Here is a 24,959-nt window from a genome sequence, read left to right as displayed (position 1 = left end):
TTACCACAGATTTTAAGTGGAGCCTCCAGTTCCAACAGGATTGGTTGTTGTAGGAAAATTTCACGAGATTTTAAGCATAGCGCACGAATTTCTTCCTCTGGCATAGGTACCGATTTTCCTGGACGACATCCCCGAACTGCGGTGAAAAGAAACAATTTAAAATTCAAAATAATAAAAAAATGTATTATCAAAATTCAACTGTGCTATGCTCAACTGCGTCACAACAGCGGTGAATGGCTAACAGAAACAGAAGACCCAAACGCTGAAATCATATAAATTCAGCAGATGGATTAGAGCTAATTTGGCTGCCGCTATTAATAGTTATATTTCCCCGGAAGTCATATAATTCTCGCTTTTCCTTTTGCACAGCGCGTAAAACGAATTGTTCAAATGCGGCTTTAATTAAATTATCCACTTTGCACAAGTGGAACCACCGTGCAGTGAAAAGAAGACCAGCACAAAGCAGGAAAAAATAACAGTTTTCTTACGAACTAATATTTCGTGTTGTATAACCAGTGCATAAAAGGTCGAAAGGTATTGTAAGGTTGCTATAGACGCATTCAACGCAAAATATTCTTCTATTTTAAAACATAAAGATACGGCGTTGACATGCCTAATTTCATTCCAGTTTCCAGTGTAATCAAATAATTTGAAGCATGAATCCAGATACTATTTACTAACAACTGTTTTATCTGGTTGATTTAAGCTAGAGCTCCTTCTACACATACATGAATATCGATGTTGTGCTCAGACCATTAAAATAGCTTGAACTGTTAAAATAAATATTCGATAAAAAAAAACTTTAGTAAACATGAATAAGTAAATCAAATATGTATTTATGTGATCGTATAGCAAAACAGAAAAAAATAAAATTGCACCGCCAATACTATGAGAATGAGAGCTTTCTAAATTATAGCTAGCGAGATCAATGCCTTGCCACAAAGCACGAATGCAGTAACAGCAACAAGCGCTAGGCGAATTCGTATTCCCTTGCCGAACGATCGCTGTGTGCGGAGGAGGAGCTAATCAAACCGAAACGATGTATTCATTCGCGAAACAAGCCGCCACAAAATTACCTTTCCGCCCAGCCAGCTCTCGCTGCTTACCAGGCTAAACAATGATTTGGGGCGAAGATTTCATGCCCATTTCCAGAGAAAATTCTAGTTCCTCGGGGTGTAAAATTTGCCGCATGTCAGGGAACTACATCGGCGGTACAGCGTTTGCGGGTGGGCGCTGACAATGGGCGGACGATTTTAATTGCACCTAATTTACGATCAACGAACAAACCCGGTTGCAATCGGAACGAGAGAAAAAAAAAACACATACACACACAGCAAAACGTGACCAAAAAGGAGGTAACAACACCCACTCCGCGTGACGGTGGCCGGGAGTTGCACACGCCCGATTGTATTTGATGAAGCTGGGTCCCCCCATCACCACAACCCAAGCTTCCCCTCTCAAGGGTGTTATTATAATGGTGACGTCGCTGTTCGTCGACAATAATCACCGAGGAGGGGGTGGCCAGCCAGAGGGAGTAGGTAGAGTTCGGGCCGTTTAAATCGTCATCGGCAGCATCGCGTGAGCTTAATCGAATGCAATTGATGTACGAATTAATAGCAGCCGTCAGCCGGTAACAATAGCGGCAGCACGCGTGCTGTGATGTTGGTAGGTAGTAGTGTTGGTAAAATAGTACACGTTCGCTAGGAATTAGATGCGCTAGTACCCGGCACTACGGATATAACATCAATCGTACCCGTTTCGGCTGCTACGCCCCACAATTACACCTTTTGCGCCTCTACATTCTTCGCACAGCACAGGCAAACCCCGGCAGCACTGATTCGATGGATTGAGCAAATTATAGCTTTGGAACCACGTACCAGATGCAAAATACACGCCATGCGTCTAACTGCTCTAGTATCACGCAATTCTTTCGTATATACTTCAAATCGACATCGAACTCCTCGCACGGAAATTTAGTTCCTTCTCAGAGCTTAGGGTATCTTATTAGACCTTGTTCTTTTTGCAACCGAAACAGTTTAATTTAACCATAATTTAACCAATTTGTCGTTCTTACATTAACAGATATTTCTTCTTCGAGACCTCTACCGATTGAAATCACGCATTATCACACCAAATAGCAAAGCTTAAAGCCAATCCCACCGCCATAAAGTTAGTAAGGGCAATGACGTCCGGACGTGACACGATGGGACAAAACGAATGCATTCCCCGCATGCGACAATCATTGCAACAGCCATGTGTATCGCTCGTGATTCGCATCTCATCCCGTCGACAACTGGCACCGATGTTATCACGGTGCAATAGTTGCTGCTCGTTGTTGAAATATAATCCCCTTGCCGGGAGCAAAAATGCCACAGCCTTTCAATGCCGTCCACGGGGAGCAGCGCTTGCCATAGAGCGAACCATAGCAAAACAAGGTAAATAAACAATCGAGTTGTTCTAAATCGCCCAACCGTAACGCTCCTCCAACTTCGCGTGAACATAAACACACGCACGGAGGAACACACACCAACAACACTCGCTACCGGGGTGGTGTCCGGTGGCAGTAGAATCGTTGGCCATGAACTTTACACGAGATGTGGGAGAAAAAGGTGGAGAGCTACCCCTACCCCTGTCCGCTGTCTGAAGTGCTCGGTTCCGCGCCAATATTCGTCCGGTAACCACCCTTTATCCATCTGTGCGCGACATTTTGCATGCAAACTTTATAGCTGGAAGGTAGCAAAAGGCGGCAGTAGATCGTAATTTGTCCAGACACCATCACCAAAAGCACCGCGCCGCAGCCATGCACCGATGACGCGCATTCTCACCCTGATGACAGTTTTGCGTAACGGTTTGAATTGTGCGCAAATGCACAAGGCGCTCACAGTGTGCACATAATGTGTGCGGGAATGAACGAAGGCACTCATGTCGCCTCCCTTACCCAGACGTAATGCTTCAGAATCCCACGGAGTCGTATTGGAATGTTCTAACAACACACAATTAATGGATTCTGCTCTTGACTGTACTGTAATTGTAGCAGATATCAATTGTTTGCCGTTGATGGCATTCTAAATGATAAGTAAACAGATAAATACTAAATATAAAACAAATTTAAATTCAATATTTCCCGATTGTTTCCCGATATTCAGCATTAGAAAAGCAGCACAACCACATTCGCCGAACATGCATAATGGAAAGTAGGTTTAACACAGGTAACGATTAGTTGACGTTTCCTAGAGATGCAATCCTATAGATTGACCTAGAGATTCCTAGAAGTACCGAACGTTACATCAACTTTGCAGGAGAACGTCGCGCGTTCCAAGGTTACCTCACGACACCTTTTTTACGTAACAACATTGCAATCATTGACCCACAGACACACACATTCATACAATTACACAACTATTACTGTACCAGATATATCCCTAGTGTGCAAATATACTGACCTGAAACGAAAATATAGAAAAAAGAGGAAAAAACACAAATACATTAGTGACGCACTTTTTACAACACTGATTTTAATTAAAGAAACTACACAAAATATAATGCACATTTATGTTAACCTATCTGCAGAGCATAAAACATCCGTAATAATCATTCAAACACACACTATATGCTTTACAGACTACGACTAGTGGAGCTAGAGGAGCGGGAGCTTGGATTACATTGGACAACAAGATAAAACCCTTTCTAAAAGGCTTAGAAAACAACAACTTTAGGTGTGAGCAGGGGTTTAGCGGACCTGTAGTAGAAGGAGAGGTAAAGTGGTATAGAGAGCGAGCGAGACAGAACTTTCAGATCAAAATAGATACACATTCGAGCCAACAATGCCACCTAAGTAAAAGCATGCTTAAGATTAACTCGCAGATTTAAAAGAATACAGCAAACACAACACGACAACACTTCATACAAGCGAGAGAGGGGAACTGTTCGGAGATATATTTGTTTGCTGTTTACAATGTCCTTTCAATAATTTAAATAATTGTACTTCAACACTGTACTTCACTGCCCAGCTTGCGGCTAACACGATCAATCAAGTAAGCAGTAGCACGTTCTCCATTGTTGCATACCACTTTTATATAGAACACAAGACATATTGCTTGAAATAAAACCCTTTCCACCATTCGCTTTAAGCCTTAATTTAGTGAACGCAACGAAAACCACCAGAAACAATCAACCGCTAAGCTACACCAACATAAAGTACGGTAGACGGCAAACGATCCGGACGGTTTCAAGCAGTAACCTGCTCCCACCCTCTCGACCATGGTTTAGTGGTTGTGTGGAAGCAACGCGTAGCAGCTCTACCATACTGGAAGTTTAATTGAATCATCAAATATTAATCGTTTGATTAGTATGTAGCAGTCTAAAGTGTGAGGTTTATAAGCAGCATAGATAAAAGGCGTAACCACTAATCACATTTCTGGCGTACCAAAAAAGCACACAAGCCGCCCTCTGGCTGTGAAAACCCACATTATTACAAGAATATATATTTCGACAACGTTTCCTAAAACAGAATCTTTTTCAACAAACGCTTATACATATACTATTTCCTCCTCTTCTTCTAGTTGCCCTATTTCCCTTCTGTCCCTTCTGCCCTTCTGTCCTGCCCACGCCAGCAAAGACGTTGAGCGTGCGCAGATGGAGACGCCCGGTGAATGTTATCGTTGTGCCTTTTTTGTTTAAGTCTAGCTTTAAGGCAATGAAAGGTCATTTGGATAAGCTGGTAACACCTACCCGCATATACGTGCGGTCGGCAGCAAAGTTATGAACCACAATCGGTTGAAGATTTTCCGCCACACTGCAATCAATCATCAACCGCTCAAACCTACGCAAAAGAGCATCAAGCAACAAAGCTAGGCGCTGGGTTGCTCTCACACGCTGATCCATCACCGTCCGACACCGTCATTTGAATGGGGGTCGTGCGATAAGAAAGGATCGCAAACCCGAACCGACCAAGCAGCCACCAGCACACCTACACACGCCCCAAAAGGATGGTGTTGTGGCTGAGCGAACCCGAATAGATAAACTAGGCGTGTGAGGGTGATACTTTCCATTCTCTTTAGGATGCGTGACAGGTAAATCAATCCATCCACCAAACACAATTATCGTTTCGTGCAATAAACACGAAAGGTATCGTTTCGTAGAATCGTTGCTTTCAGCAGCTATCGATGGATAATGCAAACAAAATTATAGACACAGCCAAACAACCACATCCGGGACGGGTAGGAATGTGCGGCTTTTGACATAGCTTATTCTGTGTGAAAGTTTACGCAACATGACGGGGCGAGAGGCTGTTATCTTTCCAGTCGTAAGGCTAATAGACAGTGACGCATGTAGCGGAACAATTAGACCTCTGGTTCGTGAGAAGCATGAAGACTCGCTACTGCAATTAATACATGCTAACTGACGCTTAGGGGAGTATCAAGCAAATCCCTTAGACATTTTAAAATAATACAGAGGTTTACTGGTAAAATATCGATTTGCAAATCCCATTCCATTCCTAAAAACTATTTAAGAAAATGAATCATCTTAACAAATTGCCCAACTCATTCATGATAGAACTCAACGAGAGTCTATCTTTCTATTTACCTGTCATTACCCAGCAGAAAGATTTCACTAAACGCATTTTTATACCTGAACAGTTTCCTTCAGTTCCCAGCCTCGAACCACAAAAGCCTTAGTGTGGAGATTAAGATTGATTGCGATGAAAGTTACCATTGATGTATCCTATAGTACCCGCATTATTTACTCACTTCAATGCCTTCGACAGCCGACGACATCCCCCCTAGACTGAGGCCCGTGGTAACGGCCATGGAGCACATCTATCTAGCCAAACGATCATCCAATTAAGTCATAAACGATAGCAACAACAATAATAATCGCAATAAAATATGGCCGAGCCGAGCAATATAACCCTTCAAGCGCACACGCCACACCGCGTTGCCTTCGCCAATCCATCCATGATAATGACATTGACAGCTAAATCTGCAACAACCAGCACACAACAACGAAACAACGCACGTTCGTCGCCGGTGCTGCATGCGGCACACCAGAGAAAGTTCAACCGACCGCGAACGGACCGAATAAACAATGCTGCTGGTGGTAGTGGCTGTCTCTACGCCGACCATCGTTCGCCGCCGCCGCCTCTCGCTTTGTTTGCCAATCCCATCCCTGACGCAGCACCACGGCGGCCGGGGCACGTGTGAGTAATGGACATACACTGCGCAGTGTCCGGACGGCAACCCACCAGAGTCGGCAGCTGAACGAACGCGGCTCCTGTTCGTCTTGGAGATGGTACGCTGCCACGGATTCGCTCAAGGACTCAAGTGACCGCGCACACGGCGGAGGGTTGGACATTTGCATATCCAATGAACGAGGGGAGAAGAAATGTGGATCCGGCATGTGGACGAACGAGCGAGATGCGCCAGTTTTCGCGAATTCATTCATGCATATGTAACAGGTTGTTGCTGCTGTTTGTTACCGATGTGTTCATCAGTCACGGATTGTGCAAAACAAATCCTTTATCGCCGGTTTCAACGAGCTGCGTTTGCTGTATAAACACATTTCCTTATGATACTTCATCTTTGAAAAAAATACATGCGCTACTTTCGCCTTCCCGCCTTTTGGATCAAGTGTCAAGAGCTCAGAAATCCAAGAGATCAAAATTCCAATCAAAAGTTTGATCACACAATACTCGCACTGTAGGACCTTGGCTACGCAACATTATTTTTGCATGTCGAACGGGACAAATAAAACACCTTACCTTTGCTTCGTATCGTAGAACATTAGTTTATTCTACCGGTACATATGTGTAGGTTAAATTAAACCATCAATTGGAAAGGTCGTCGACGATAGTTAGTTTAGCTAATATGTTCACCACAGTGACTTTCACAATAATCAAACCAGCTAGCAACTGTAATCTACTAAACTGACAACTAAAACAACAACACAACTGCAGGCAAATAAAGTCTAATTAGAGCACAGAATCGCCGGGTGTACCAATAAGAAAACAGTAGAAATAGAACATACAAAAACAAACAACACAGCACGAAAGTATAGCTTTCTTCATTACAATACAACGGTTATGGGAAAACTAACAGACAGAGCGAGAGATAGAGAGAGAGAGTAAGAGATAAGGAGAGAGGGAGAGAGAAAAAGAGAGAGGAGAGAGTGAACAAGAGAGAAGAGAGAGATAGAGAAAGGGAAAGCAGAATACAAGACAGCTTGGCACGACGTAGGACACAACATGTCAGCAAATGCAGCAAAGAAACAGTCGAAAGGCATTTTTAACACAAGAAAAAATGTAACAAACTCCTACAAAACGTTTTGCACAATCGGAACAGTACGGGACAGATCAACAAAACTAGACGTGAGTATTGGGGGAGGGAATCTAAAATTGGCAAAACGCAAAGGATATTAACCCTAATTGACAAAGGGAATGTTAAGTGAAAACCAACACAACCATTCAACACGGTCAACTAATCATACCAAATCAAACCAAAAACTACTACAAGGAACGAATGCAACGAACATAATACTTCGCAAACGACGCAAACTGCGAAACTAGGCAAACAGAAACAAAGGAATGTGTTGTTTGTTTGTTTGTTTTTTTTTTTTTATCATTCCATCAGTAGTAATTGCTCTATATGTACCCATGAAATCGTGGGAGAATATCTCTTTCAGTTTGCCCTTTTTCCGGGACTCTTGTGCCTGCTGCTGCTGCAGTTTGTGGGCTGCCGGCGGGTGTGGTGGAGGATGTGTGTGCGCGTTGTTTGTTGCGTACACGCGAGACATAAACGATGAAGGGTGGTGTGTGGGCCGGCACAAAACGCGGGAATCGATAGGCAGCACACACCGTGGCCGGGCAGCGCACGTGAGAGAGAGAGAAAACACGGAGGGATTTCGATTGTTTTTGGTTTGCATTCACAGATGGTTGATGCGTGTAGCGCCGTTGATCATCGCCAGACAGCAGGGGGTAGCGTCGTGCGCGTTGGTAGCAGAGTTCGCGGTGAGCCAAAAGAAAGCAATAGAAAAGCAGCACATTACAGCATCATAAGGAGAAAGGAGATACATTGGGCAGGTATATATGTGAGAGTGGGCGGCGACGAGTTTATGGAGCAATTGTTCGATCCGTGTAATTTGGGGATGGATCAGGAAGCGCGCAATGGCAAGACGATTGTATGCGGGTGTGTGTGAGATTGATCGTGATGATTTTTTTTAAACAGCATTTTTGTCATTTTTTACAAAACATTTGTATATTAACGCCAAATTTCAACGATAAATTGCCACACATATTTGAACAGTTTTAGATGTAGTGAGCATTTTCAGAACGACACGGAAAAGAACAGTCCCACACACGGTAGCAACGGCATTGCAAATTACAAAATCATCACCCGAATGGGGGAAGAATTAACGATTTGCACGAATTTTCCACATAATTTCACACACACACACACACACAAACCGTTACCGATAGTACGGTTGCGTCGTTGTCGAGCGTCAGATTTTAACAGTTCAAGTTAGTTTGCGCAGTACACAGGTAGTAGGGTAGTGTAGTTGTAGGTTTTTACAGTTGTTGCGTTTGTTGCGTTCAAGAATCGTAGCGAAATCCAGTAATTTTTTTTTGTTTTGTTTTAATAAAGCAGCAGGAAAAGAAAGAGAAAAAGAAAAAGAGAAACGGAACAAATAAATAAGGAAAATTCGAAATTTCGGACGTGTGGTGCGAAGAGAAGTAGCAGTAATCACACAACATATTATATGAAACAACGAACGGGGTTGTGTGTGTTTATCGAGAGCAGGATAAGAGGGGTGGAAATTAGATACGCCAAACACAGGGCACACACACACACACAATGATGAAGCTGATACATGGAGGACGGGTTGGGAGAAAAGGACGGTTGGCTGACCGAGTCATGGGGCGCGCATCATTGATGTTCTCATGGTATTACTATATAATGCGCCGTCCTTATTGGAAATTAGTGGCATGCCAGATGACATATTATGATGCGTGATACAGAGCACAATGAAAGCGAGATCGAGAAAATCAACTCCTTCCTACACATGCACTTTGGGGGGGGTGGTCTGGAGTTGAATGTTGAGTAAGAGAAGAGGCTACACAGATGTTGATGGATAATATATGGCCACATTGGACAATAATAATTATTAAATAGTAAAACAAAACTACCTCTAGCTATCCTTTCGAAGCTCTTGAAGGCTTCTTTGAATACTTCCAGGCATCATCAACACTGTTAGGGAGAGTTAACACGCATACATTTCAACGCTTTAAATCCTTACAAGCGAAAGGTTTCACACCAAAGGCGAATCTCATTAGGGGATACGTGTTGAGATCATAGCAACCTCGCTAGCATGAACGTAGTTTAGTAGGCTTTGGTGAATTTATAGAATAAAATCAGTCGGTTATTTCCACTCGTTGAAACAAGAAGTTCCAATAGGTTATGGGCCCAGGTGCTTAGCGTTCGATCAGAAAATTCTTTTAATCAGAATAAATTGAGATTTTTCAAGATGGAGAGACTAGGAATTGCCAAACTAAATGGAAGCAATTACGGAACGTGGAAAACCAAGGTCGAGTTTCTGCTGATGCGAGAAGACTTGTGGCAATACGTGGTTGGAACAAACCCAGTTGCTACCCCCGAATCGAGTGCTGCTATTCCCGGATCAAGTGCTGGAACAGACACTACAGCTTGGAAAACCGGAGACCAGAAAGCTCGTGCGACGATTGGGCTTCTTCTGGAGGATAGTCAGTTGAACCTAATCAAGGACTCGAAAACGGCGAAGCAGACTTGGGAGGCCATTCGAAACCAGTATGAGAAGGTAACGTTGACTTCCGTTGTGTCATTGCTCAAGCAAATCTGCGACAAACGGTATACAGATGGCGAGGACATCGAACGGCACGTTTTCGAAATGGAGGAACTGTTTGAGCGGCTGTCGGTGGCAAATCATGAATTGGACCGAAAATTGCAGGTGGCAATGGTGCTACGTAGCTTGCCCGCATCCTTTGATACTCTCACGACAGCATTAGAGACGAGATCAGAGAGTGAATTGACACTTGAATTGATCAAATCCAAGCTAGTTGACGAAGTGACAAAAAGGGGAAATCGCAACAATCTGTGCGATTCTGTGCTTAAGGCTGGTAATGAAAAGCAGAAGAAAACCTTGTTGTGTAACTTTTGCCGAAAACCAGGTCACAAGCAGAAGCAATGTTGGGCATGGAAGGAACAACACATCGAGGAGACCAAATCCAACGAGCGGCCAGGAAAAAGTCGCTATCCGAAAGCGAAAACGGCTTGTCAGGATTCAGAAGCATCAGAATTCACATTCGCGGCTTCACAAAGATTCTGCGGACGTGATATGTGGATCATAGACTCCGGTGCAACATCACACATGTGCATCAAACCAGACTACTTTGTTTCGTTGGACCGTACAGTGAAGCAAAAAGTTTCCTTAGCAGACGGCAAGAAGATTGCCACAGAAGGAGTTGGTTCGTGCAGAGTGACGTGGATAACTCGAGAGGGTGAACAAAGCACTGTTCTCCTCACAGATGTGCTCTATGTTCCGCAATTCGAATCCAACCTTATATCGGTGAGGAAACTGACAGCCAAGGGAGTCAAGTTCATCTTTGATGAGGATGGGTGCCACATCCAAAAAGACAGCAAGGTGATTGCGGATACAATTATGTCCGATGGGATGTATAGGTTGCGCACAAAACAAGCTGTACTTAAGGTGAGTGACCATACATCTAATTGTTTACACACTTGGCATCGCATTCTTGGGCATCGAGATCCGGGTGCAATTCGGGACCTGGAGAATAAAGATCTAGCAACAGGGTGCTGTATCGAAGATTGCGAAAATGTCGTAACGTGTGAGTGTTGCCTAGAGGGTAAAATGGCACGGCTACCGTTTCCAAGGAAATCAGAAATTAGATCCAAGCAGCTGTTAGACATTATCCATACGGACGTGTTTGGACCAATGCGAACACCATCGCCCGGAGGTTGTCGTTATTTCCTTACGATGATAGACGATTTTTCCCGCTACACAGTAGTCTATTTTCTAAAGGAAAAATCGGAGGTTACAAAGCGAATAGCAGAATATGTTCGATTTGTAAAGAATCAGATCGGAAGAGCACCCAAGGTGATTCGATCAGATCAAGGTGGTGAATATAAGAATGAAGCTCTGGACCGTTTCTGTCGTCAAGAGGGCATCACTCAACAATTCACTACTGCTTACACGCCGCAACAAAACGGGATAGCGGAGCGAAAGAATCGGTCACTGGTGGAAATGGCTCGCTGTATGATTCTGGACGCACAGCTGCAGCATACGTATTGGGCAGAAGCTGTGAACACGGCCACATATCTACAGAACCGATTACCGACGAAACCTATTTCAAAAACACCATTTGAGCTCTGGACTGGAGAGAAGCCTGATCTCAGTCATCTCAAGATTTTCGGTTCGTGGGCATACGTGTGGATTCCACCGAACAAGCGATCTAAAATGGATGCAAAATCAAAAAAGATGTTGTTTGTGGGCTATTCTTTGCACCACAAGGCCTACCGTTTCATCGATCCTGAAACATATAAAATAATCATGAGCAGAGATTGTCGTTTTCTGACACATCGGGAGGTTTGGGAAACCAAACCTTCGCAGGGAAGTATCGTTTCATACCCATTTTCTTCTCCGGCGATGAACAAAGCTGATGATGATCCCGTTATTGCAGCACCAGAAACAGGCAACGACGAGACTCCAACTACTACGTTCTCCGAGAATGATGGTGACCATGAAAACGATGAATGCAGCGATTTAGATTTTGATGGTTTTCAATCAGTAACATCTAACGATGAGTTCCAGAGCGATGTCGAATTCGATACCATCCGTCGTGAAAATATCTTGGAGTCTGAGGCAACTGGAACGCAGGAGGAGCTGGAATCATCTGGCGATCAGGAGGAGCATTTCGTCATCGAGGAAGTTTCTGTTCCAGCAGTTCGACGATCGGAGCGTACCACAAAGGGTATTCCTCCAGAGCGATACCAGGACACCGTGCGCATAGCAAACCAATTTCATGCGGAACCATGCACGTACAAAGAAGCAATAGCTAGCCCCGAACGTGACAAGTGGATGGCAGCTATGAAAGAAGAGCTGCAGGCGCATGAGGAAAATCGCACATGGGAGGTAGTTCGTTTGCCGCCAAACAAGAAGGCTATCGGAAACAAATGGATTTTCACGAAAAAGATGGATGAAAACGGGAACCTGATCCGCTACAAGGCCCGACTGGTAGCACAAGGATTCAATCAAAAATATGGGATTGATTATCATGAAGTTTTTGCGCCAGTCGTTAAACAAACCACTTTTCGAACTTTATTGAGTATCGCCGCTCGACGAGGAATGCTGGTGAAGCATATAGACGTGAAGACGGCGTACCTTCATGGAGAATTAGAAGAAACCATTTTCATGAAGCAGCCGATAGGTTTTAATAACGGAGTTAAAGATGACGTATTGAAAATCAGAAAAAGTCTTTACGGTCTAAAGCAAGCTGGAAGGGTGTGGAATACGAAAATCACCGAAGTATTGAAGATACTGGATTACATACCATCGGTAGCAGACCCATGCTTGTTTGTTAAAACTTCAAGAAAACAGAAGAAATCGTTCATATTACTCTATGTGGATGATATATTGATAATGAGCAACACGGAAGCAGAATATGAAGCTGTTCGTAAGCATCTTAAAAATAATTTTACCATTACGTGTCTTGGTGACATACGGCACTATTTGGGAATACGAGTGAGACGGTCAGGTGGACATTTTTTCCTGAACCAGAAGAACTATATAAAGAAAATAGCTCAACGATTTGGACAATTGAATTCGAAGCGATCTTTGATACCGATGGATCCTGGGTATCCGAACGCACAGCAGAAGGAGGAGGAAGCCATGCCTAGAAACGACGAGTTCCAGAGCCTGGTGGGTGCTCTTCTGTACGTCGCGGTGAATACCAGACCGGATATCGCCATTAGCGCTTCGATCCTAGGACGCAAGGTGAGTCTCCCAACGGAAGCAGACTGGACCGAAGCAAAAAGAACGCTACGTTATCTTCAGTCAACTGCGGAGTGGAGTTTGCGAATAGGTTCACCAGGATCACTAGAAGTGTACGTTGATGCTGATTGGGCTGGTGATAAGACGGACCGAAAGTCGAATACCGGTTTCGTGTTTCATCTCGGAGGACCAATCAGTTGGGCAGCTCGAAAACAACCATGCGTTACACTTTCGTCAACCGAAGCGGAATACGTGGCACTCTCCGAAGCCAGCCGCGAGTTGATGTGGTTAATGAAACTATTAAAGGACATTGATGAACCAGTTCCGACTCCGATAATAGTGCATGAAGACAATCAGAGTTGCATAGCAATGCTGAAATCTGTCAGTGATAGTAACAGGACGAAGCACATCGACACCAGATACAATTATGTTAAGGAGTTAGTGAAAAATGGTGTGATAGATATTCGCTATTGTCCCAGCGAACAAATGGTAGCGGATGTTTTAACAAAACCGTTAGCTCGCGTTAAGATGGAGCAGATGCGCCTACGACTTGGTTTAAAGCCAGCCGAGATTGAGGAGGAGTGTTGAGATCATAGCAACCTCGCTAGCATGAACGTAGTTTAGTAGGCTTTGGTGAATTTATAGAATAAAATCAGTCGGTTATTTCCACTCGTTGAAACAAGAAGTTCCAATAATACGCGCCAACCGTGGAAACATCTCAAAACCCAATTTCCTGTCCAACGAAGCGCCACCTCCGCCGCCGCCGCCGGTCAAACGTTAGCGCTGCTGCAAAATATAATACTATTACCCCAGAGCAGTGCCAGATCTTTCTGGTGCCCCAGCTCACACAGTAGTAAAACGAGATATAGAGAGCGCAAAGCAAAGGAAAAACCGGCGACACGTTGCGACACCATCACTAACGGACACAACGCCATCTTTTTTTCTGTCCACCCCCTCCCGACGTGTGCCCGGTGGTTTAAATATGGTTGCTGCTGCCGTCAGACGGCCGGACCAGAGGCACGGGGCACGAACCGGGGGAGAGGATTTCATTTTCAACCTAATTATTGCGCTCAAATTGAACCAGCGAACCAATTTCCCCCGTGCTCTTCACACGCTTTAAACATCATCGTCAACCTTCGTCGTCACCTGTCGTACCAATTTGTTGCGCGTTGTATAGTAGTAGTTGTGTTGCTGCTGCTTCCGCAGCAAGAAATTTCCCTAAATCACCCTTTCCATAAAAAAAAAAGAAATTACTTCTTCACCACCAGCAAGGGTCGACCTGTCCCGCTGGGATGATGTTCGAAACACCTTGTTTATCAAATATCCGTCGGTGCCGTGTTTCCCACTGGTGCGCGATGATGATGCTGCTGCCGCTAGAGACTGTGTGCCGTAAACGGAAGCAAAGTGTGCCCGTGAAAGAAAGAAATGTTTCACTCCAGGCACGCTCCGTGGCGAGGCCTTCCCAAATGGAAACAGCCTCCGGGCGCGGGCAGCAAAAGCTAACTCGAGTAGTATTCAATTTATACCTTCTATCACACATCCACAAAAACGGAGGGTGCCCCACCTTGGCAGTATCTAACGCCCAAACCCGCTTACAGGCCGTGTGCTGAAAAGGTGTGTTTGTGTCAATGACTTTCCGTGCGGCTCGCGCGGCGGCGCACGACGTGCACACCACACCGGAATTTACACATCCGGAAGACATATTTTTGACGCTCCCTGAGCCACGCCAACATCTTGGTGAAAATGAAACCGGAACCGGATCATTTACCGTATCAAAAGGTGATAAATATGTAACATTCAAGGGGATGCGGCAGAGCCGGACGATGTTTCGGTTACGAAACCGTGACGTAGTTGTGTCGAGGCGTTTCGTTTTTGCTTGTGCGAGACGACCCGCTTTGAGTGCAGAAAGGCCGCCACCCTAACTAAGTACAGCTGGGTCTGTAACGAACGCGGCCTAGCGAAGCGAGCGAGATGCGGCTTACATTACAATACACAGACGACGAACCTTTCTCCGTCGGTGTATAACCAATCCATGCGGAGAACTTACAAGTTACGTAAAAAGCACGACGTTTGTCTCTAGGGATGTATCCAACGGAGTTGTATTTTAGCAGACATTTGCACGAAACATTCGAATGATATTTTTGATTAATGTTAAACACGCTAGTTAAATTCAGTTCAAACAAACGTGTATACCATCGCAAACAAAACCTTTGCTGTGCCGGTGCATACTTGCACACTTCCATGCACACTGTATTGAGCCGCCAACCGTGTGAGAAAATAAGTGCTAATAGTTTTCTTTTCTTTTTTGCATTTTGCATTTTGATGTATCGTGCCAACAATGCACCCCGGGAATGCACACACCAGTGCAGGTTACGTCCAGCTCCGTCAGTCAAACACACGACACGTGCAGCCGATCGAACAAGACACATGACGTGGTGGCGCAGGCATGGGTATTTGTGTGTTAGTTTAAATTGTTTGACATGGTTCCATGATATTCCATGATTTTTCTCTCTCTCTCTATCTCACTTTATCGTCACCACGGGGTGAGCTCTGGCTAATCGATACAGTCATGAAGTTCAGTGTGTAACGCCTGTCAAACGTTCCTCCGCTCTCTATCAGGCGCGCATTACAGGAACAGTGTGTTTGGTTATTGCAAGAAAAGCAAAGCGAGATCAACATCGATTGTATTGAAGAATATTCAAAATGACATTATTCTTCGCATGAAGCTACTGAAAATTTGATTGCTTCACGGGTCAGACACACAACAGAAGCTCCATAAATCTTCAACCTAAAAAAAAGTAATCCCCCAGTAGTACTCAAATGCACGTGTCGCGACTTGACACAATAGTTCAATACATCTTTGCATCACTTCTCCATCCTGCATTAGCATCATATCATGATGGCATCTATTGCAAACAAAGCCAACTGCAAACTACTGCAGCAAAATGGCCCCGACATCATCCCATACACACACTGGCGGCAATCAAAAGTGATGAAAAATTGCTCCAACCGACCTTTCCTCCCCCAGTCTGTTTGAGTGACATGTTTACACTAGTGATGGGTGAAGTTGGCAAAAATCCGGAGTCGACTCCGATCGGACTCCGATGATTTCGGAACCGACTCCAGAAGGTAGATTCGCCCAGCATTATCCGGAGTCGTTCAGAATCATACGGAATCGGTTGGAGTTGGAGTCATCCGGAGTCGTCCGGAGTCGTCCGGAGTCGTCCGGAGTCGTCCGGAGTCGTCCGGAGTCATCCGGAGTCGTCCGGAGTCATCCGGAGTCGTCCGGAGTCATCCGGAGTCGTACGGAGTCATCCGGAGTCGTACGGAGTCATCCGGAGTCGTCCAGAGTCGTCCAGTGTCGTCCGGAGTCGTCCGGAGTCGGCCAGAGTCGGCCAGAGTCAGCCTTCAACACAAAGACCTGTATACGAAGTGCACGTGCAAAGTGAAAGAAAAAAAAAACACAACTAAATGAAATGCCTGATCACAAACGCATTGCACCGGACGGTTCCTGTTTACACCGACCAACTCCATTTCGGATTGACTCCGATTGACTCTACACTTGATCGACTCTACACGACTCTGAATGATTCCGACTCCGGTCGACTCCGACTCCAAACTCCGAGCGACTCCAAACATCTCCGGGCGATTCCAAACAACTCCGGGCAACTCCCGACGACTCCGAATGACTCTGGACGATTCCGGACGACTCCTACTCCGCACAACTCCGAGGAACTTCGAACGACTCCGGACGACTCCGGACGATTCCTGACGACTCCTGACGACTCTGGACGACTCCGGACGACTCCGGACGACTCCGGACGACTCCGCACGACTCCGGACGACTCCGTACGACTCCGGACAACTCGGATTTTGCCGGAGTCGGAATCGGAATCGGACTAACAATAGCCGGAGTCGCATCGGAGTCGTGGGTGCGCTCCAAAGAGCACATCACTAGTTTGCACCGACAACAATCGAAATGGTGCTTGTTTTTTCAGCACTGTCTCTCTTGCCAGCACTTGGAAGGTCGTTTTTGATCAATGTATTATGATTTCTGCGCACTTTCTCCCGTCGCCTCTTCCGGGTCGATGAAATAGGCGCAAGGCGCGATATGGTGGTACTGATTTAAGGCCGACCTCCATCTACTCTTCCTTTTCCTCTCTACCGAAACTCTTTCTAGGTTCCAGGTCAATGTGCGCATGCAATATTACGAGATACGGCACCGATTCGCGCAAGCAAAACAACATTTGACCCTGAAATGCCATCGCATCGCTTTACCAGGCAATTTATTCTTGCACACAACAGAATCATTTTAGCGGCGATCAAACAAAATATCATTTGAAGTTAGGTAGATGGACCCTTCCCAACCAAACTCCCACACTCCGACACAGCATTAGGGTCTCCCGTCTCGCTTTTAAGTTCTGGGACTGGCTAAATATGTAACGATCTAAATCCAACACACATCAAAGAAGCGGGCAGTGTGCGGTGTCTGTTGAAAATGCGCAATGACCTGAAAAAAAAACCACCCGCCCCATTTTCGCCGCGTTTCGTGGGATGCTAAATTTAGAAGCATATGTTTACACCATCACCAGAAATCTAGTTAAATCATTGAGGACCATCATCTAGACATTGGCACCCTAGCCCGCCCCTGTCCTGTACGAAAGTTTGAGGATTTGAGAGGAAGGATACACAGGAAGTGGAAAGAAACCCCGTGACATACATTTTTCACGGTCTTGTTTTTTTAGTGCTGTTGAGTTTGTTTAGTGTGGGGCATCATGGGCATGTACCGTCCTTGTGTGATACCAGATTTTTGTTTGTGCCGTACAAACAAGACATCCCACATCAGGCCCCATACAGTAACAGGTTTTAATTGGATTACTCTGTTCTTGTTGCCTTTTTTTACTTGCTTTTATGTTTTGTTTAACAATTCAATTTGTTCTTCTGCTTAATCCTGTGGTTTGCTTAAAAATAAAAACTTCCCAAAATTCTAAACTAAATCGATACGCCAAACATTCCAGAACATTGATTGTATTGCTTAAAAGGCAAATTGTTATTGATTGCACATTTCACAGTCCCCCCCTATGTTAAATCTTTACCAGCCCGACGGGGCGTATGAACCTCCGCGGCTAAAATACGTCCAGTTAGCTGTGTATGTGTGTATGTTTTTTAAACAAAACAGATTAAACATTTAATGGATTTTCCCCAACAGGAGACCGCCGGCATTTCCCGGCCCAAGGGCACTCCTCCCGCCGCCGTACGTTCACTTTACACATGCTTATCATTCGCTTCCCTTCCAACGAAAAAGCTCGCACACGAGACCCATCTCTCCTCACAGCAACAGCAATCAAACACCCCCCACTCACCCTAGGCTCACGAACACAGCCCAAAAAAAAAGGCTAAGTTTGAAAGTAATTATCTACCCTTCGAAAACTTTTCCCAAACAACTTTGATACAGCGCGCTGCTGCTGCTGCTACTGCTGTTATAAATTGGACCACCCCTTACGGCCTAACCTCCCACGTTGGTTCTTCTTTGACCTTCATGGGCTAATACATTTACAGAGCGTTCTGGTTAAATTTGTGTGTGTGTGTGTGTGTGTGTGTGTGTGTGTGTGTGTGTGCTGGCAGCAGAAAAATACATTAAAACGCATTTGAAAACTACTTTCGTCGGTGCAAACGTTGCCCTTTTGCAACCCCGTGGTAACTTTTTCCCTCGCTGGGAGAAATGGCGTGGAAATAAAACAATAACCTCATCTTCCCACCCACCAGGAGAAGAAATATTATATCAAGAAGAGGGAGGGGGAGATGATAGAGCCTCAATAAAAACAATGGCTTGCATCGCATCTTGTTAAATCGATTTTGCTTTCTTGATGCTTCATCACTGAAATTCTATGAACAGTGGAATTGCTTTAGCAATCAATCGAACGGCATTTGCTAGAGTTCATCTCAATATAGTTTATATAAAATGCTCATCTACCATACACAGACACAACACACGCACAGTACGTTCGGAAGAGCCTATGCAACAACATTAATATAATGCTGTCCTGCCACGCAGAGCGCAGAGCGTACCTCTCTGAAACCCAACCGATATCAGTGCAGAAAATTCAATCAGCAAGAAAATTAATTATTCCAGCGCACAAGCAGTGCACGCGTCTCCATTGTGATGGAGAGTACCTCCATCCACACAGGAAGAAAGTTTTTCCTCCGACCTCCCACCCACCCACAGTACTTTTCCCGATAAATCTTCCAATCGATGCACAAGTCCTGCTCGGCTGCGGGCCTGACAGCAACTCTACTAGGATAAGGAACAACAAAAAAATCCTCTCGGCAGCAACAGCAACTACCCAGCCCGCCGCACCATAAGCTGCAGACCTTCACCGCCCCCCGATACAGCTTTTACTGGTTTCAACGGAAGCCATTGAAAAGTGAGAAAAACGTGATCTCAACTTGAAGAGCCCTCGAGAAGCGCGCGCAGAACGGAGAGCATGAAGGGAAAAGCTGCTGCCAGTTGCTTGGGTTTTAGAGTTATGTTCTTACTCCCTTCGAGCGAAAGGTCTCTGCCACACAGCTGTCCCTTCTACGCCCTCGAACAGTTCCCTCCCCTTTCACCTCATCCTCCTCTCTACAATTTTGTCACAACTTATTCAACGGTGAGTGTCATGGTCAACGCACAAAAACCCCGTCCTGAAATGACACAACCACTGAGGGGTGGAACGGTGAAGAAACCATCTTCGCCAGTGACGCGGGGAAAACCCGTGCCCACACCCAGCATTTCGCCAATCATGCGCCCCTTCTCTCCCACCCTCTTTCTATCTCGCTCTCTCGCTCTGTCCACAGTACAAGTATAGCATACTTCGCGGTTAACCACCACAACCACAAGCAGCCACACAATTTAAAGTTCGTTGTGTCCAGCCACCACACCACGCTGGAAAATGGGAACGCAAGCCGAAGGAAGTAACCATCCTTCAACTCACCTCTAGAAGCTTCAACAGCGCTGCCAGAAGCAGTAGAAGGTAGGGTATACACTAAGTAACAGATCGATAGCACCAACCCGTTTGAATTGGTGAAAAACAAATGACGATAAATGAGGTTTAGAACTACAAATACAAGCAAGAATTTTCCCATTTATTTTCCCTTAAATTGCCACTTGTTGATTCGGGGGGTTTAGTGGGTTTCATATCCTCAACATGTTTGCATATCCTACACCAACACAATTGAAAATGTGCATGGAAAGAGGTGGCCTATAATTACACTTTTGGGGTGAAATAAGCATCATTCATAATTTGAGCAAAAGTGTCTTTCAATTTCCCATTTTATACCGAAGAGTCTATTGAACAAAGACGGTGGCGTGCTGCTACAGCTATGGCACGGAGTGTGTATAACAGTTTGTATAACAGTGTGTACCTACCACGGCAGCGAGTAGGCCCCACGTGCACTGTGGCACACAAACACACACACACACCGTTCATCTATCGATTTTCTCAACCCACAAAGCTGGGACACATTGCAAAAAGCTCCTTATCGTCCTCTCGCACCCCAACCCAGCCACCCCGGATGTAATAGATAAGGAATGGCACAACCGCTCGCTCCGCTCCTGCTGCTGTCGTTTGCTGCGCACCAGAGCAGGAAGAAGCGGCCGTCGAGTGAAAAACGTCATTTGACATTTTAAATTGCATTAGAGCAGTTTGCTGGCTGCAAGAGTGTTGCATGCCCCTCTCCATCGTTTCCCATTCGTGAGCGAGAATCTGATTTACCGACTGTTCCCGGTGTTAAATATTCAAGCAAAATGCGCTAGCAGCAACAAGTACGAGTGTGAGAGATAGAGTGAAAGGGAGAGAGAAAGGGAGAGAGAGAGAGAGAGAGATAGAGAGAGAGAGGAAAGCGCGCCGTGCCAACGGTTTTCCGATAAGAAAAAAATACAACACCAACACCTTGACCAACTGCATTTATGTGGAAGGAAGCATTTTCTTCCCATTCCGTTTTGCAGCTTATAAGGTGCACCACCACCCTCCTACCACCCTCAGCCGTGCTATGCCATACACATTTTCGATCGATCGACTCCTGTTGGAATCACTTTCTTCGGAACGATTCTCATCGGCGGCGGGCAGGCAGGTTGGCGGCACTGAAACGGAAGCGCCAGGAAGGACAACCTCAGGAAGTCGATTTGCCCCCGATGTCGCTCGCCCCTCTCTACCCAAACCCACCACCACCAACACTTCGTGACTCCTGTACGGAGGGGGTAAACTGTTGAGTTTTCCCTACACCTCATAATAAACCATACACACACAGATCAACCACCTTTTCACACCACCTTCTGTTGCTTCTCGCAAGGGAGCCGAGCCAACGGGACCATCATAAAACCAGTGCTGCAGCAAACAAACACTGGCTGGCGCCTCTACATGGTCGTAAACTCGGTAGCGTGCACATTTCGTGTCAAGGACATTCTCGATCGAAAAGTTAGTTGCCGCTATCGGGAACGCCAATCCAACGGCAGGAGCAACACACACACACAGTAGGACCGACCGGGCGTGGTGATGGTTTCCCTAGGACGGGAAGAAAATCACAAATAAAGCGCACAATGTGGGTGCGTGTGTGTGTGTTCGTGCGCGCTACTGCCTGTTGTAATGTAATTATGCATTATAAGCACGGGAATGGAAAAAGGGTAGCTGTGTCGCGAGTTCTGCAGGGGTTGTGGGTCAGTCAGCGCCATAAACGCGAGCGCACAGCACAGGAAGTTGGAAAACTAGGCTAATGGCAAACGAACTTCCTTCTTCTGCGCTTCAGCGCCGCCTGTTGGTCCTCTCGTCCTCTGCTGGATGGATTTATTCATTGGTCTGTGAATTTGGGGCGAGGCAGTGATATGAATCACCCAAAAAAAAAGTCCAAAACAAAGAGCAAAACATTGCACCTTCTTGCGTACAAGCAACGTTCTGGATAAAAAGAGGTTTCGCTAAAAAGCGAAAATATGCTTATATCGCCACCACCGCCAAAGCGGCTAGCTAAGGGCGTGAACGGATTAACCTTCAAAGGTTACTTTCTTCTGGCGGGAAACTCAACCGCAGGCGAGTGCCGGGAATGTGGAACTTCTAATCCAAACTACACACAGCCTCCCCCCACCACCGTGTCATATGTTGTTTGTTTTGCAGTTCATCAGGCAAGCTAATATAAAGCAAACAAACCGCTGATGAGCTAAGGCGTGTACCAGTTCATCGGAAAGCCGCAGAACGGAACCGTTTGTGCCAGTCTGTGTGTGAGTATGTGTGTGTATGGATGATCTAATGCAGAAATAGCGCAACACACAACGCGGGAAACGCGTCACGTTTTGGGGCGTGGGGGAGCTCTTATTAATACCAAAACATGCAAACACGTTTGCGTTATATAATTAGAGCAATTTAAACAACAAATCCCCTTACCCCTGAATTGGCGTGTGTGTAAGTATAAAAAAAAGGTTCTAAAGCATGGTGAGTGAGCAATCTCCACACTGAATTTGAATGTAAAATTGTTTGGGGTGAGAAAATGCTGTTGCCCTTTTTCTTTTGTATTCCCCCTGCAAACACATCATGCTAGAGCTTCCCCCCGTCCTTATCTTGGCGACGAGGCATTGCACGTCTGGCACGAAAAATGAGCGCGCAACCGATCGCGGTAAACTCGCTCAAGGCTCAAGAATGCGATAAGATAGCAGCAGTAGCCGCACGGGGTCTTCCCTCAGCACGTTGGCAAACACAGCAGCGCCAACGATGAAGACGTATTTCACCAACGCGTGTGTTTCAAAACGTGTTTCACACATGCTGTTTCGCACAAGAATGCACATACCTTTGCAATCCTTTGGGATTTAATCGTTTTCTTAACACAAATCCAGCCAAATCCTTTTATGCACTCATTAAAAAAAAGTGATAAAATACTCTAAAATCTGCACGTTTCTCATTTACGGGAGAGCTCCAGTTTAGTGGTGAGAGCTCGCAATCGGACCTACCCAATTCCGATTCCGTGTTCAAAATCAATTCCGGAGCCGATTCCGATGTTGTAACCGATTCCGAATCCGGATTCGATTCCGGAGCCGATTCCGGAGTTGACTCCGAAGCCGATTTCAAAACCGCGATAGGAATCGGCTCCGGGATCGATATAGGGATCAGAATCGGCTCCGGAATCAGAATCAGCTCCAGAATCGGAATCGTCTTTGAAATCATAATTTGATCCGTTAATAGAATCAGGATTGACTCTAGAAATGGAATTAAAAATCAGAAATTTTGCGCCTATCACTTCGCATTATTGCACCCAAACGCCTATTCCTATGGAGATGCCGAAACCGAGTCCGTTTCGAAGCAAATTCTGAAATTTTGGAGCCAATTCCGATGCCGGAGCCGGTTTTGATTCCGAAACCAATTTTGGAGTCAATTCCGGAGCAAATTCTAATTCCATAGCCCATTTCCATAGCCGATTTTGGAGTTTATTCCGCAATCGATTCCGGAGCCGATTTCGGAACTGATTCCGGAATCGATTCTGGAAACTGATTCCGGACCTACGGAATCGAACCTTCGGAATCGATTCCAGAAAACTTCGGAGCTAACCGGAATCGATTCGGACGAAATCTTCATTTTTCCCATCACTACTCCAGTGGTATAAATGTAGTTAAAATTAAATACAAATTAATCCCACCCAACAACCGAAACACGCTGGCACCAACGCCCCCCACAGACGACTGACGGTAGAGCTATGAGCGATATACCCCCCAAGGCACCATTGAACTTGTGCCAAAAATTCACTACCAAACCTTGGAATAATGTCTGCCGTCAGCCAGAAAACTTCAAACACATCGAACCTACTCGTTGCGCCCTGCACTAACTGCAGAACTTCGCATGGTGAAAAACCTATTTTTGGACGCATCGCAGAAGCGTAGCATAATGCTGTTTGCCAGCAAAATCGGTTCTGACGACCGTACCCACCCACACATACACCACACGCTATTAGAAGGGTGAGGGCGGTTCCCTGCCGGCAAGGTGGAAAAGCAATCCATACATCAAAACGCGATGAAACCTTCCGCTCAATGGGAAGAATTTAGATTGGATGCCGGAAAATTGAGCATTGGGTTGAAAAAGCATAACGAACCTTGCCACATAACCACCATACTATAATGTTGCTGTAGAGTCGCCTGCGTTGACCGTATGCTACGACATGGTGTGTGATGCGTGTGTGGAAGAAGCACGACACAGTTAAGGACATCACACAGCGAGAAAGAATAAGATAGAGAGATGGAAACAGTTTTCCCAAGCGGAAAGAAAAAATATTATTCGGCAAACGGTGGAAATCGGGCACTGGCTACTGGCATCCACAAAAACATTCGCGTGTGCGTGTGCGCGATTGCTTGAACAGAAGGGGGAAACGATTGAGGGAGCAGTGAATGAAGGGGTGTTTCCTCACACATTAGCAACCAGACACGTTAAAAATAGAAATCCATTACCCATTGACATGTTTCGATGCGCGCAGAAGGGCACACACACACAGTTCCTGCTCCCCCAGGGGGAGTTGAATCGAGGGGTTTGGGTGGGGGGGAGATTATGACAGGTTCGTAATATGTCGAATTTAGCTTTACCTAGGCTAGGTACGGCCCTAACACGCGCGCTCCAAAAAAAACACCCAACAACCACACACACACACTGGAGCGATTCCAAATTTTTGACCTGACCAAGGTCCATCAACCATGGACCATGGCTGACCATGGCGTTGGTATGTTGTGTTGCTGTGACAGCGCTGTACAGAGCGCTGTGTGGTGGTGTGCCAGTCCAAAAATAGGAAGCAAAAGCAACTAATAAACAAATCTGTACGTAGTATTAATACAGATGTTGTAAGCAGCACACTAAACAGCAAATGTTGATTAGAAGAAGAAAAAGAACTTCTGGGCCAAGAACACGACCCACCAAAAG

The 24,959-nt window shown here is 45.5% G+C and overlaps 1 protein-coding gene across 5 annotated transcripts in view; it reads right to left on the bottom strand.

Moving 5' to 3' along the window:
* Positions 1-24,959, bottom strand: part of LOC120898266 (serine/threonine-protein phosphatase PP1-beta catalytic subunit) — a 41,402-nt gene that overhangs the window by 4,588 nt on the left and 11,855 nt on the right. For 4 of the 5 annotated variants that reach the window (XM_040303869.1, XM_040303868.1, XM_040303867.1 and 1 more), the window contains exons 3-4: positions 7,650-7,730; positions 5-136 (exon numbers count right to left, since the gene is read on the bottom strand). In XM_040303869.1, the coding sequence (XP_040159803.1) occupies positions 5-136; positions 7,650-7,730 (213 nt within the window). The remainder of the gene's footprint in view (positions 1-4; positions 137-7,649; positions 7,731-24,959) is intronic. The other variant, XM_040303871.1, reaches the window with a different exon arrangement.

The sequence above is a fragment of the Anopheles arabiensis genome, chromosome 2, assembly GCF_016920715.1.
Source record: "Anopheles arabiensis isolate DONGOLA chromosome 2, AaraD3, whole genome shotgun sequence".
NCBI classification, from domain to species: domain Eukaryota; kingdom Metazoa; phylum Arthropoda; class Insecta; order Diptera; family Culicidae; genus Anopheles; species Anopheles arabiensis.
The sequence above is the reverse complement of the archived record's forward strand: the minus strand, read 5'-3'. Positions and strand labels throughout refer to the sequence as shown.